The 14551-nt window shown below is 38.7% G+C and overlaps 1 protein-coding gene across 1 annotated transcript; it reads right to left on the minus strand.

Annotated features, from left to right (window-relative positions):
- Positions 1 to 13: 13 nt before the first annotated feature.
- On the minus strand, positions 14 to 8075 carry grtp1 (growth hormone regulated TBC protein 1). The gene is made up of 8 exons (XM_022767820.1): positions 7479 to 8075; positions 4972 to 5123; positions 4712 to 4870; positions 3445 to 3569; positions 2577 to 2673; positions 2056 to 2228; positions 919 to 1104; positions 14 to 830 (listed from the first exon to the last, which is right to left on the minus strand). The coding sequence occupies exons 1-8, from the start codon at positions 7547 to 7549 to the stop codon at positions 738 to 740; spliced, it is 1056 nt and encodes a 351-aa protein (XP_022623541.1). The 5' UTR covers positions 7550 to 8075; the 3' UTR covers positions 14 to 737.
- Positions 8076 to 14551: the final 6476 nt, after the last annotated feature.

Consider the following 14551-nt stretch of genomic DNA (forward strand, 5'->3'; position numbering starts at 1 on the left):
AAATAAACATGGCTGTTTACTCATAGCTGTTCAACCAGGTGTACATCACACAGAATACCCAGAGCTGGGATCAATGCCAAGGTTATTTCTGTCCAGTGCAACAAAATCTGATATCAGTACTACAGAAGTTTAAAGGGCCCCAAAACCCAAACAAAGGACAGACTGAACACATCATTGTTATATAAGTAGAACAGCCCTTTCAATTGTGCTTATATTGCTTCAACATAGTGCACTTGAATAAACTGCATCAAATCAATATAATTCACATTGGATTACCACAGCATGTTCTGCCAGCATGATATGTCATAGTATAGTCAGTTAACTATCCAGATGACAATGTGAAATACAGTAGGTAGCTTCCTCTGGGGTGTGTTAACATTGTGCAACACATAATTTATCTAACATACCCATTTGCTGCCAAGCCTGTTCTCTTCAGTGTCTGACTTTTCAGAGTAAAGTGCATAATTCCATGCTTTAACAAAAGAAAATATTCATTTAAGATGAACTACATGTTAATTTCAAATGGAATTGTCAGCTCATACAGCACATAACTAAGAATATTCTCATGATCATATATATACACATTTAGATTGTATGGCTGTCTAAACATATGATTAAGACAAAAACCTCACGTAGTATTTATTGTGAAATGTCAGTTAAAAAAGGTGCAAACGAGCTGCTGGGTGCTTCTCCCAGTGGAATGTATTGAGTTTGAACAACAGGTGAGTAACTTTGTGTCATGACTCCTCCGCAATGATGCGAGATTGACATGTCACCCGCAGCTTAGTCAAGGTTGCCATGGGAAGACTTCCTGGTTCTGTGAAGATTTTCTAGGAAGGGAAAGAAATGGGATTATGTGATTAAAGAAGGCAAATCACAAGGAATGTTTATAATTCCATTCATCAGTTCTTAGTTTACCTGCATGAAAGTGTGGCATTCATCAACAAATGGTCCATGGGTGATCTGCTTGAAGATTTGGCAGACATCTGGCAGCGACTGGGCCTGTTGAATCAGAGTCTGGTTGTGGTGGATCAATGTCAGAGCTACACGGAACAGGATTTTCGAGCCCTCGTAAAACAGGCAATCCCAAATCCGCAGAACTGTCTGCAGAAAAACAGCAACAGAGAAGTAAATCCCACCAATGAACATGCATCATGATGTACATTATGAAATGTTACCTGTGGTATGCAAAAAGAGGTTACTAACAGTGATAGGACTGATTACAAACAAAAACAACAGGTTGTAGTATGTTGTATGAAGAGTCACATCCAAGTGCAAGTAAACTACTGAAAATGCATAAATACTCTTGTCGTCATTGGACGAGTGCACCAAAAAAGCAGTGACTTTTTGCATTGTAAAGACAGGGGATAAGGAAAAACTAAGAAAACTAACAATATATTCAATAATTGGCCTTCAATTTGTCACTTGGGTGCTTCAAGAGGAGGAACTGAGGAAAAACTCAGACATTGCAGCAGTAACCTTGAATCGATCTTGGTGGGAAATCAGTGAGGAATCATGTTTTAACAACAACTATTGGTTGGCCACGGTGCCTGAGAATGGGAGTGAAATCTTGAGGGAACTGCAAGAACATCTGCAAGTGTTACACCCTCCCAGTAAAGCTCCATGTGTGTTTAGAGAACTAACACAGCAGTCCACACCCTCTTCAGGCCAACAGAGGGAGTCAGCAACAACAAGGACTGTTGTATAGTGGATTGGCCATTCCCAATTCAAATAAAAGGAGGAATAAAGGACTCATTTATCAATCTGCTATCTGAATCCAATAAAAGCAGCACTGGCACACTGGAACACATGGATTTAGTGAATTGTGTAGTATGGTGAGTGGTGTTTTTTGACAGGGCTTTTATTGTTTGAGAGATTAGAGGATACAAAACATTAAAGTTTAGAATGATGTTGCTGTCATTCACATAATGGGAAAGTGGTCTCAAACTTTTGGACCCCACTGTATATGTATGCCTGACTTGCCCAATCAGTAAGTTATCAAGCTTTCTTAAATGGCTGAAAAAAAAAAAGATTGAGGGATGTCTTGAAGCTCACCTCTACTGGTAAGATGTCTATGTAGAGGCAGATGAACCATCGTGAGACCACCAGTGTCCACATAACGTTATGATCCACCATGGTCTGCCAGACTCCGGGGATTTTTATTTTCACTAGCTCCCCTAACACGTCCTGGTCTGTCTTCAGCCCCAGCATAGCTGGACTGTAGTAGTCTGTAATCTCACACATAATTATGAGTTATATACATTGCTCTTAATTAATGAACTGCAAACAGAAATAAACAAATCAACTTCTGTGATACAAAACAGGTAAAATGAAAAACCCAATTCAATTAAATTGTTGCTACCAAGTTTTTTTTCTAATTTATAGAGGCATTCCCTTGTTTCAGTGAGTGTAAGTTACAAATGAAAACATGTTGTCGGTCTTAAGCCACGGAAAGATATAGACCATGTGACCTCTTATGAGATTATTCTTAGTCCAGAGCAAAGGAACAACCGGAACACCTACACACATGCACCTGTCAAGAGACCAGAATGGTGCCAAACAGTGTACATACACACCTGGTAAAATTCTGCTGAGTAGTGCATCCATCAGCCAGAAGGATTTCTCTTCATCTTTTGTGATGATAAGCAGATACCCAGCTATGAAGTTCATCCCCTGAAGATAAAAGAGACTCAGGTTGCACATGAAGAGAGCATGTAGAGCTCTATAATAAAAGAATCCAGGGGAGAGACCAGTAAGTGTGCACTGAACATGAAACAAGGAGACAAATAACCATTCAAATTAAAACAGGCTACCTGAGCGTGATTAGAGATGAATGGGTTCTAGTTATACTACATAAGAGATGTAACCATAAAAACAGCCCTGCTGTCTGTTTGAATTGCAAAACAAGCTGCATATGCTCTGGTGAATGAAATTTGCCTTTCAAATGCTAATAATTAGCATAGGGCTAAACTGAGCTGACACTGACAAAAACATACTTTCTTTGGATACATAAGCCTGGGAGTACCAACTGGAGTTATGCGCAAGTATTGATAATGCTGTAAAAAAAAAAACAACAACTACTTCTTACATACAGTAAATGATTGCCTGTGATATATTCCCTTCCATTAAGCACACAAAACTTTGCATTCTCAACTTCATTTTGCATATGAAGATTTAAAGACATTTTGAATAATTATTGTTCAATTATCCACAACAATAATGAACTGAACCCTTGAGTGCATTTCAGTAATACAGCACTATACAAAAAAATGAAAAAATGTTCACTACTGTGTCGTTCTAACCCACATTACCAACACAGAATCACAACACAAGGTCCTTGGCAACACCAAATACAATCCCAGTAACAAGTAAGTATCCATGGGAATAGGTATGGTATTATGCCTAAATCCACTTAAGGCTGGATGCTCAGTAGTTCAGTATTACCTGGCAGTAGCCCACAGCTGAATTGTGGTGACCATAAGCCACCAGCACATTGTACAGTGCTTTCTGCAAACATGGGTTGGATGTCTTGCGGAACTGGATGTTGTCTGGAAATGTTCTGTTCAAGTCTGAAAGAAAAGAGACCACAGGGACACTCATCATTACTCTGCGCTGTGTTTGTGTGTGTATACAAACACAAGAGTGAGGGAAGACTCAGCAAAAAATAGATTATAGTCTTATGTTAAAATTATATTGAAACACTAACTAGAAAATCTTTACTTTTATATATGTTTTTGGCAGCAGATGTAACACTGTATGTGAAGTGGTAAGAAATTCACCCTGCTCAGGCCAATAGTGGAAAATACTATAGTACTTAAAGGAGCCACAGAGCAAGAAACTTAATTTCTTTCCGCTGCCAGTGCCTGCCCTTCAGTTCAGGGAGAAGGATCATTTTACCATTTTTTATGGAGAACAGTTTTTTTTCTATAAAGGATAAATTATTTGTTGTTGTGATAACACAGCTGTAAAAATAAAAATGATTTACTCATAGTATTAAAAACCACTGTGGACCTTTAAAATCTTTGTCTCTATTACTCTAATTGGCCTTATCATTTCAGCAGTACCCATCCCTTGTGTTCTTTCAATGCCGTGCCATTTTCATTCTGAATGCCTGATCAGTATTTCACACAAGGAAACATCAACAGTTTAGCTGGTCTGGTTGAAGAGCAGTTTCTCTTATTCGCAAAGCCAAACATACTGTATGTCACATTTAAGACTAAACAACATACAGGCTCTGAAACACCAAACTGTGGGACATCATTGTGCCCTGTGTGGCTGAATGTAGGTTTTCCAGTGTGTCCGGCACTGCTGGCTATAGTCAGCCTTTATCAGCAACTGTTGAGCCGATTCAGCAAACTGAATCAGCCTCAGTGGCAGTCATCGGGAAAGAATTCCCTGACTGGGTGTTCAAACTAAATCTGTTATTTTACACATTTAGTGCAGTTTCTCCTTATTGTTCATCTCCAACTTATATTTGCACTTGCAAAAGACCACATGATGTCATTGTCAGTGCAAAACAAACTTTACAATGCCACTTGCAACATTTTGTATTCCACACTTATGTTTTGTATGTTCATGGTAGAGATGGGACTTATAACAGAGGACATGAGGTGATACATCTATGTGTCTTTTGTTTGTGCTAGTTTTTTTTTTTTAGCTTGGCTTGATGTGTGCCAGGACTCTCAACTGTTGAAACTGTTCACAGCCTGACCTGTGCAGATGGTCTCCACCAGTTTGGGGTCATGCTGGGCTCCGAGCAGGGACTGGTAGTATCCTGGGTTCTTCTCTAACTGGTCTTGAGCCCCACTGGCTGCCATCCAAATCAGAGCTCGGTGCTCATTGGGAATCCCCTTACGCACATAACGCTTTACTGAAGGAGAGGGGGAACATTTCAGTTTAATCCCCACTTTTATTTCATGCAAGACTCTCTCCTTGAGCAAATGTGGGTGTGTGTTCAGTTTTCACACTTACATTTTACATTCTTCTGCACCTTGCTTTTGCCCTTCAGTAGTTTGGACCATTTGATGGACCGTCGGGTGAGCACAACTAGATACTCAGACATGAGCTCCTCATATGATTCATAATCAAAGTCCTCTGAACGCTCAAAGCCATATGGATCCACCCTGGGCCAAAAAGCACAAGGTTAGAAACTGTTAACATGATGAAACACTTTAAAGGACTGTTTTCAGTCAGTATATCACAATAAACATCAGAATTGCCAAACATTCACATCATAGCACTATAAACCTCAAACAACAATCTTTAGTAGCACATGTCTCTACATTACCTACATCTACTATCTGGTTCTAGATGAAAAAGTTGTGGGTGTAGGTAGCTCAACCTAATGCCTTTAGGTAACACGATAATCTTCCTGCAGCTTAACCCTTTCATGAGAACAAAGTCATCCTAGCAGAAGAAATGCACCTACAGACCAGCAGTGTGGTAGGATACTAGATCTGTTTTGAACATGTTCAAGCACAACAGACCTTCCAGCATGTAACCCCCTTACTATGTACCAAAAACAATCCATGCTTTAACTGGTGTGGCTGTGCAAATACTGGGTGAAAATAAGTATCACTATGCAAGATTTTTTTCCTCATCAGGGAATGTCCTTGTTGGCAAAACAAAAGCAAGGGTTCACACTGGATGTTTCAGGGTAGAGTTTGCGAATGTGGCACCTGATTTCAGGTGTTGGTTCGGGTTATCAATGTTTGTTTGAACAGTGCAACAGCCCTCCTTCTCATTGAAAATAATAATTTATGAGTTATGTATTGATTTCACATATCTACAAAAAAGCCACAATGCTTAAGCCTAAGTGTATATGTAGATAAAGTGGATTAACTGCACTATTTCAAGTGCAATTCCACTGAAGTCCAATATACACTCAGTTGCCAGTTTATTAAGTTCACCTTGATAAACAGTCTTATACAACTGTCCTGCAATAATCTAACCTTCATGAAGGTCCTAATGTTCAGTTTTCTTTTAGAGAGGTGCTGATTAAACTTTATGAAGGGTGTCTCTTAAATTTAGTGTACCCTTATGAATATAAAAGTGGTGAAAACAATGTTATACTTGGAATTGTTTTTATCTGGTCTGTCCTTATTGATATTAATGTGTCTATAATACTAGAAACACCACTGAAATTCAACAGAACCAGAAACTACAGCTTCCAATTTGTCCATTATATTAAATTAACACCACGCTAAGACAACAACAAAAAGCTAACATTATACAGGAGGATTTATTATAAAGCTGTTGTATCAGACTGCATTAGTTGTATCCAATAAATGGAATCTGAGATAAACCGCTTTGTTTCCTATATGCACAAACATTAGTTAGTTATATTGGTACATTTTGAAAATTCTAAAAATTTCTAATGAGCATACAACAGCAGGCAAGTGCAAAACTCCTAAAGAAGAAATACAACTATGTAAATCAGATTATTCATCACCTGAGTCCATTTATTCAGGAGACCTATGAAATGCAGTCTGTCCGGAGTATACAGAGTACAATAATTTTGCATTATCCAAGCAAAGTTGGATTGCCAACCAGGCAAAGTCGCCAACTGCCCAGGGAACCCAGACACTTAGGGGGCCCAGAACCTCCAGGTTTACTCTACTTCTAACTACATAATTTGATTACTCACAGATTTGTTAGAAATGTGTACCACTTGAAGTACAATCAGCTATGACCAGTCGCCCATCCTTCATCTTCAATTATTTTCACTATCAAACTGACAGTTATGTTCTTTAATAATTAATTTATTGTTCGGTGAATAAAATGTCTATCATTATTTCCCAAAGCACAAGTTAACATATTTAAATTGCTTCATTTTGTCTGACCAACAGTAAAAAAACAAAAAAAACCCAAAGATGCTAAGTTAACTATCATAGAAAACTTGAAAATATTCACAATTGAGAAGATGGGACAAGTGAATTTTTGACACTGTGCTTAACCCAATAATGAATTATCAAATTTGATTTGTGGCAATTCATTTAATGTCAGCCAGTTAATGGACTGATGAACTTCTCATCTCAGCTCTAGATGATTGGTTGGTTTTGGTGCCAAAGGAAATAATAAAACTACCATCTATAGTAGGGGATCAATGGGGGCCCACAACATTTTTTGCTCCAGGGCCCTTGAAGGAGATTAATCCAGCCATGATCCCAACAAATGATATTACACTGAAAATAACTTTTTTTGGGGAAAAAACTACAAATAACCTCCAACCGTTATCGAGATATGTTGAAATACAACATGTACAAGTAGCTGTAACGGCTAGAGTAACGATCGTAAGTAGTTAGCTAACATTTCTGTTTACAGCTTCCAGGAATAAAGTAATAACCTGTTTCAGAATGTACTTATCTCGTAAGTTACTAAAGTACTGTTGACTTTCCACAATAGATAAAATATGGTTTTAAACGTTTTAACAGGCTGGGTTAAACGTTAAAGCCCAACGTTAAGTTAGCTAACGTTACCTGTCCACTCTGTCTTTAGCTCTACCGTCAGCGGAGCGGGTCCGGTTAGTCGCCTTGTTCTTCCTCTCCATCGCCTCTTCTGCTCCGGTGATATCCTGAAAATCCGTGCTAGAGTCTCACCATGTATCCGCCGTGTTCTTTTTCTCCAAAAACAGAGCAAAAGTTTACAACAAAGATGAATCTCGAAGTCACAGTTTAAGTTGAGGTAAGTTAGCGTTCACTTTCTCCATGTTTGCGTGCTCTCCGGGACGACACGCTGCTGCTTTTTTTTTCCACACTGGGATTAACATGCTATTCTCGAAGAGGGGAAGCCGTGAGAGGCATGCTTAAGCTGTTTCCACAAACCAAGAACTCGTTTTGGCTCGAATATTTTATCCGCTGATGTTCAAGCCGTGTGGAGATAGTGGAGTTTGCTGAGCTTTATCGACATTCACATGCACCTGCTGCTGGTGGTCCCCCTCTCCTCGGAGTGCAAGAAACTGTCTGATAGCTCTAAAAGCAACAAACAAACATAACGGCTAGCTAGGTGAATTCTACTCAGTGTAATCCAAATAACTCAAGTCACTTCTACTCCTCTTGTCCGGACTACTCCATGGAGGATTTCGGACTCGTGACGTTTGCCCCGGGACACACACGTCAATCAGACATAATGATGTGTTCAAATAAGTCCCGTAACATCCTACTTTAGAGCTCTCATGGGATGGCAAAATGTGATTTATGATGCATTCACGAGGCCTTGGATAGAAAAAAGTGGACCTGAAATTATTTTAAATAATTCAGGATAACCCCCAATATCCCTTCCCATTATAACACAACTCAACTCAAGCCCTCTCTACAGACAATACCGTAGACTTACAGGCACTACGTGGACTGCAATGACCTACGCGTCACTTTAAAATTGTAATGAAGCCACCAGTCATATCTTTACAGTAATGAGCAATAAAACAGTAAATCGTAAAATGAGCCATCTACGAACATGCCAAGTTGTTGCTGCTTGATGTAAGAATGCTCACTCTGTGGTCCATGAGGAATGACACTTCCCTGTATGTTTACATGCATATGTGTGGAAATGACAATAAACCTGAAGAGGAACTATAAAGTATTAAAGCTGGTAAAACCTATCCATAACCTTACTTTACCCTGAGTCTATCAAGTTATCTTTGCCTTAGAATATCTACCATTTCACTGTGAACTGTTTATAATTAAGTTCACTTCAATTCTACTATATTTATACCTCAAAGGTAATTGTATGCAGATCTCCAACCAGAACAACACACACAAAACTAGATACATTCAAATACTTTATGTGAAACTGGCAATAAATACATTAATAAATAACTTCAATATGTAACTATAACATTAACATCTCTAACAATCTAAAAAAATACAAAAAGTAATGAGACTGTGCATAAATGCATTAAAAACTGAGAAGCCAACAGCAGAGGAAATAAAGGACTTTGAGTAATGATTAGTTTTAATGTTCAGTGATATACATATTCATAACTTATTCATATATTGACTGTATATGAGAATACAAAACAATCCCTGTCTGGCACTAAGCAACTGCAACAGTGAGAAAAAATAGGCGTTTCAGAGCATTTTGTAAAAATATCTAGTATTCTTTTGGTATATAACATATGCACACATTAATGTCAACTGTTTACACAGATACAGCCTGCAATGTAGCTGCCATTGGCAACTCCCTCCTCATAATCTAGAGTCCCCCATTTGCACTTAACGGTGTAGAATGTCCGATAACACGTGAAGGCAGCAAAAATTGTAAGTAGCCGCGCCCTCTTCAGCACAGTCACGTAGCACAGGTAAATACAGGCATCTGTTAACCTGAGCCTCTCCTGGTCCATGAAAATATACCTGGATTCAAATATATTTGCTGCATGGGTGTTTTTGTCCTTGAAAATCATTGGAAGTTTGCACATTTCACAACAGAGAGAAAAAATAATACTAAATAATCATAATGATAACAAATGAGGCCAAGAGTTTTTGAAAATAAATGCACGAACTCAAAAATATGGCCCTCAAATTCCACAGTTTATTTTAGCTCTTTCTGTCCCAGCATCTGCACTGCTTCACTTCTTTAGGGAAACATATGATGAATTAATGATTTTTTTTTATTATTGAACTAATATTATTAAAACATATATATGTATCATGTATATTTAAAATGACTTAAAAGTCTTGCACAAGTAAGAATGAAAAAACCTTGGTCTTACTGGAAAAGGTGGTGAGCATCAAAATGAAGTCACCAGATTTCAATTTGATTATGAGCTAATGAGAAAATCTGGAGCAGAGCTGCAGATACTCTGTCCCAATGCTGTCATCCAGCTTAAGGCAGAACTGTCCCAAAAATCATACTAAGGCTGTTCCTGGTGACTCTTTCTTGTAGTAGTTTCTTATTTTAAAAAAGTTGGAAAAGGGAAAATCATGTAGGCCTAGGGATAGAAAAGTGATTAGTGTAAGTTGTACTCAAAAGAGGCTAAGTAAAGGACACCTCAATTAATCAAGCTGAGAAACTGTTTCACGTATTGTTTGATGTGGCCCTTTTTGGATTTGTTTGCTGTCAGAAATAACTACATCTTTTAGTTGTAAATTAAAAAATACAATGATTATAGTGACATAAAGAGCCAACTGTAATCACCACAAATCTCCAATATAATTAATGGTGTGGGTGTGTGTGTAAAGAAGTGACTATACAGAAATTCACTACATTTATAGAAAGTCATGCTTAGCCCAGTCTAAATAAAATTACTTAAAATTTGATTTATACGTTTCTGCCCTACATACACACATAGACACTCAATAACAACACCATACTTGTCATCAGAATAAGCCTCGGGATAGACAGATGATGGATCATAGGCCTTGAGGTTTTATCCTCTTGTGAAAATACCAGACTAAGTCGAAATTAAGACTCATATTTCTGTAGTGATGTAATCCTGCTGGCAGGCAGGGTTGGAACAGTAAATTGGATGAACCTCCAGCCTCTGACATGTTTGGCACTGCAGTGTGACCATTCAACTGTTTTCGGCAGTTGCCCCTACATGCTTTTTAGACACACTACAATTCTGTTTAAGTGTGTTCTCGGCACTGTTCCACAAATACAAAAGGTCATCTCAAAGTTCAACTCCAATTAGTCCATCTAGTGTGTAAGAATGTCTTCATTCATGTGGGGGATTGAAGATCATGAACAAAACACTTTTCCTTCTTGGTAAACAACTTTGCAACCATTATGACCATTTGGCCAGTTCTCCACAAAGTGGTTTATAGTTCGTTTGTAAAGAAAATCATATTAAAGTTGTTCTTATATAGTACAATGGATTTCAATACATGGTTAGCAAATCGACTAAAATGACCATATTGCACTGTTCCAATAATGAATAAATCACGCAGCATGTGTACGTGCTAATATAGTTTTGATTAATTTTTTTTTTTTAAATATACAAGCTCCATTCATACAAATAAAATACTGTGTTGTATCTTAATAGTCACAGGGAAAGAAAAGAAAAAAAGAAAAGGAATCTTGCATTAAAGATTCCTTTGCATGTAAATTATTTAGGGATATAAGGTATACAGTCAAACTTGAGCAGTGTGCAACAGACAAATAACAATTGAATTAACATAAATTCTTACTGAATTAAATTGTATTACAGCTTCAAAATGAAAAGCTGTTTTAAGTCCAACTAGTCTTCTGTTGCACAGCCCTGTGAATGCAGTGTGAATGTTTGTGCACTACTTGTTTATCCCCCATTTCTGGTAGCCTACTATGATTACAGTGTTAAACCCTTTTAAGTCTTGCTAGTAGAAAAGATGATGATTCATTTGTGCATGCTGGTTTTTGTACAGAAAAAAAACACTAATTATGTTGGCAGTACGGTTTGCAGCAATTCAACCTTGACAAGCTCTTGGCCAGTCAACTGTTGTAGGTCATTTGGAGGTTATCAGTGTTACTATCTATGCAAATACGCTGAATGGCATTTAATACAAGCCTATTCAAATGAAAAATATTTTTGCATCAACAATGTTGTGACAAATACACAAGATAAGGGTTAGTCATAGGTTTGTACTAGCTTGTAGATGATCACATGTGCTCATTTGCTTCAACCTTTAAGGAAAAACACCAGTGTTATTTGTTGCTTCCACCATGTTTTTTTTTTTCTACAACTGTGACTGCTGATGTATAAAGGTACACTGAGAGAAACCTAAATCTTGATTTAAATTCCTTGTACAGTATCTGTGAAAGGAAGCAGTGCTTGACTAGCAAACACTGACTCTAGATCTGAGAGTGTGCTTTGGCGTCCGTCCATTGGCACCAACCAACCTAAAACGTGAAGGTGTCAGTAAAACGTATGATTTTGGGTTTATATATTTGTTTGACTGATGGATCCCCATAGTTGATTGTTGTATACTTTGGCTTCTGTTTTGGCTTGTCTCTTTCAGGTTTAATCTCAGGTAATGTTAAAGAAAATGTCTCACTGTCTTCAAATGCAGCCTTATTGGCAGTGACTTCAGAAAGTCTAAAACTTTGTCGCATATTAGTATCTTTTATGTCCACTAGTGTTACATCTTCTTTTTCCTCCCTGGAATCCTTGTCGTTTTTTTGTGGTTTGGCCTCTGTTGGTTTCTTTTTTGTTGTTATATGAAGGGTGATGTCATTAGGAGGGCATGTATCAATATCTTGAAAGGTTTCCATTGTCATTGTCATCTGTGCCATCATAGATTGTGATGGTGGAATTGCAACCGAAGGCGTTATAGTATCTCGTTCTGGTGCTGATTGAGAGGAGGAGTTAGTCTGATCAGGAACTTGTTGACTGTAAACACGTGGGATGACGTACTTGGGCAACCTTCTTTGAATAGTCACTGTTGAGTCTTCCACTGCTCTGTTCTCCGTGGAGTCATGACCTGTTTCTGAAGAAAGTCCCTCTATTTGGGGTTTTACAGTGTCTTTAGTTACTGTAGTGGAGGGTTCACCTACAGATGAGTCGCTGTGAGAGTGTTGTGGAGCTCCATGAGGTCTGTCTTTATTCACATATGGTATCTTTTGTGAAATCTCAGGTTTGGTTTCTTGCAGATATTGTTTAGGAGAGGAATCTACACATGTGGACCACACAGTAGAACAGGTCATTATGGTTGCCATGTGCCAGTTCAATGGGACCTCTACCTGAGGAAAAAGCCTGTATGGCTCTGGTGTTGACCACTCTGTGACAGAAGTTAAACAGAGCAGCTCTAGACATCCATATTTTAACCTTTCATCAACTAAGGTTTGAATTTCACCATATTCCCCTGACCTCCAACCCTTAACATTGTTATTGTTAGCTTGGCCATTCATATGTTTTAATGAACAATAACTGTCAGCCTTTTCATCTGAAGGCTGGTGCCCCATTTGCCCCATTTGCCCCATTTGCTCCACCTTCAAATGATCTTTTTCTTCCAGGTTTGAGTTTACATTTGTCAAAATGTCTACTGCCTGCTCTGGTCTTTGTTCCTGCCCATTTGTAATTTGATTTCTTTTCAATTGCTGACCAACAGATTTACTTTTCATCTGCTTGTGTTGGTTTTGTTTGTGGATTGTTTGGTCTCTTTCATGACAAGCTACCTTCTCTTTTATACTACTTGTCACCTTGACTCCTCCAGGGGACCTTTTATGTGAACATTTCAAGTCACTTCCCTTGCATACATTGGCCATGGTCTCAAACCTTTCCATCAAGGAAGACAAGAAGATCCCTCTCCCAATGAGTTTCGGTTTGATTGGCTGTTTCTTCTTCTTCATATTCAGGCCCCTTTCTCTCTGTTCAGCCATGGCAAACTTGGCCACCATATCCTTCACACTGCCTCCTCTCTTCAGTCCTTGTTCTCTTTTAGCTCGGTCCTTCTTGTGCATGTCGTGCTCACTGTTTTGGCTGTGGTTCACCTTACCTGCCACACCTCTGCCAGAGGATAGAGTTCCTACCTCCCTTTGGTGGGTGACAGGAGATTTGGGCGTGGACCTTAAAAACTTAGATTGGAGGAGCTGGAATGTGGTAAGGCGCCGGGGAATTAAATCTTCTGCACTATGATCTTCTCCATACTTGCATGGCAATCTGTCTTTTTGTGGATCCAACCAGCATTTTTCAAGAATCTTGGAACTAGTCTCAGCAGTTTTTCCCTGCATCATTTGATGCTCCTCAGGGAGCTGAACCATAGTGCAACTTGTCTGAAGTTGAGTCTGCTTCATTGAAGTTTTAGTTCTCTGATCAGGACAATCTATGTTTCTTGTGTTTCTTTCTGCTCCAATACCAGACCCTGGCTTCTCCAGGATTCTGTTTCCTGTGGACCACTTGGGCAGATGCTGTGTTAGGTAATGCAGGAGACTCTCGAGAATCCCTCGGAGCACTGGACGGCAGTTACGATCTCTAACCAACTTCCTCAACATACTGGAATCAGGGCCGATACTGGTGTTCCAAGAATCTGGTCTACGGAGAAGAGGACATGCAAAACTTAATCCCTGTAGCCATCTGCAGCCAAGTTTCTTTTTCTGAAATTGATAGCACCATCATGAACAAGAATTTGGGGGTAACTCTTGCTTAAACCCACCTGTTACACCTGTTAAATGGGGGAATATTCAATTAAGGTTGGCTATAAGTCTCTTTTAACCCATATACGTAAATCTCTGAGAAATGAACATCAATGAACTGGACAGGGATTCGTTTTTGGAGCATAGTGAATTTGACCTTTCACTGTGACCATATGTCACTGTAACTTGGAGTAATCTCCAAAGAAACAGTTTTTACCTTTTACTTATTATTCTTCCACCCCTGTGATCTTTGAGTCAATAAACATTACTTCTACTTGAATTGGATAAACCAGAAGTCATCCCAACCATGCAGCAAAGTACGGTACTTGAAGTGAGGTGTTCTAGCAGCGTGAACTTGTTACAGGTGATTAGTTCAAGGGATTGTAGAGACAGTTGTGCAACAAGACGAGGAAATCTGGTCGAAAATTAAGAAGCTCTCCATCAAAATAAATGATGCAGTTAAGATAAAGAGACACTTCATGAGAGGCACTTCATGCATGATATA

The sequence above is a fragment of the Seriola dumerili genome, unplaced genomic scaffold (assembly GCF_002260705.1).
Source record: "Seriola dumerili isolate Sdu_G_001 unplaced genomic scaffold, Sdu_1.0 BDQW01001299.1, whole genome shotgun sequence".
Classification (NCBI taxonomy): Eukaryota; Metazoa; Chordata; class Actinopteri; order Carangiformes; family Carangidae; genus Seriola; species Seriola dumerili.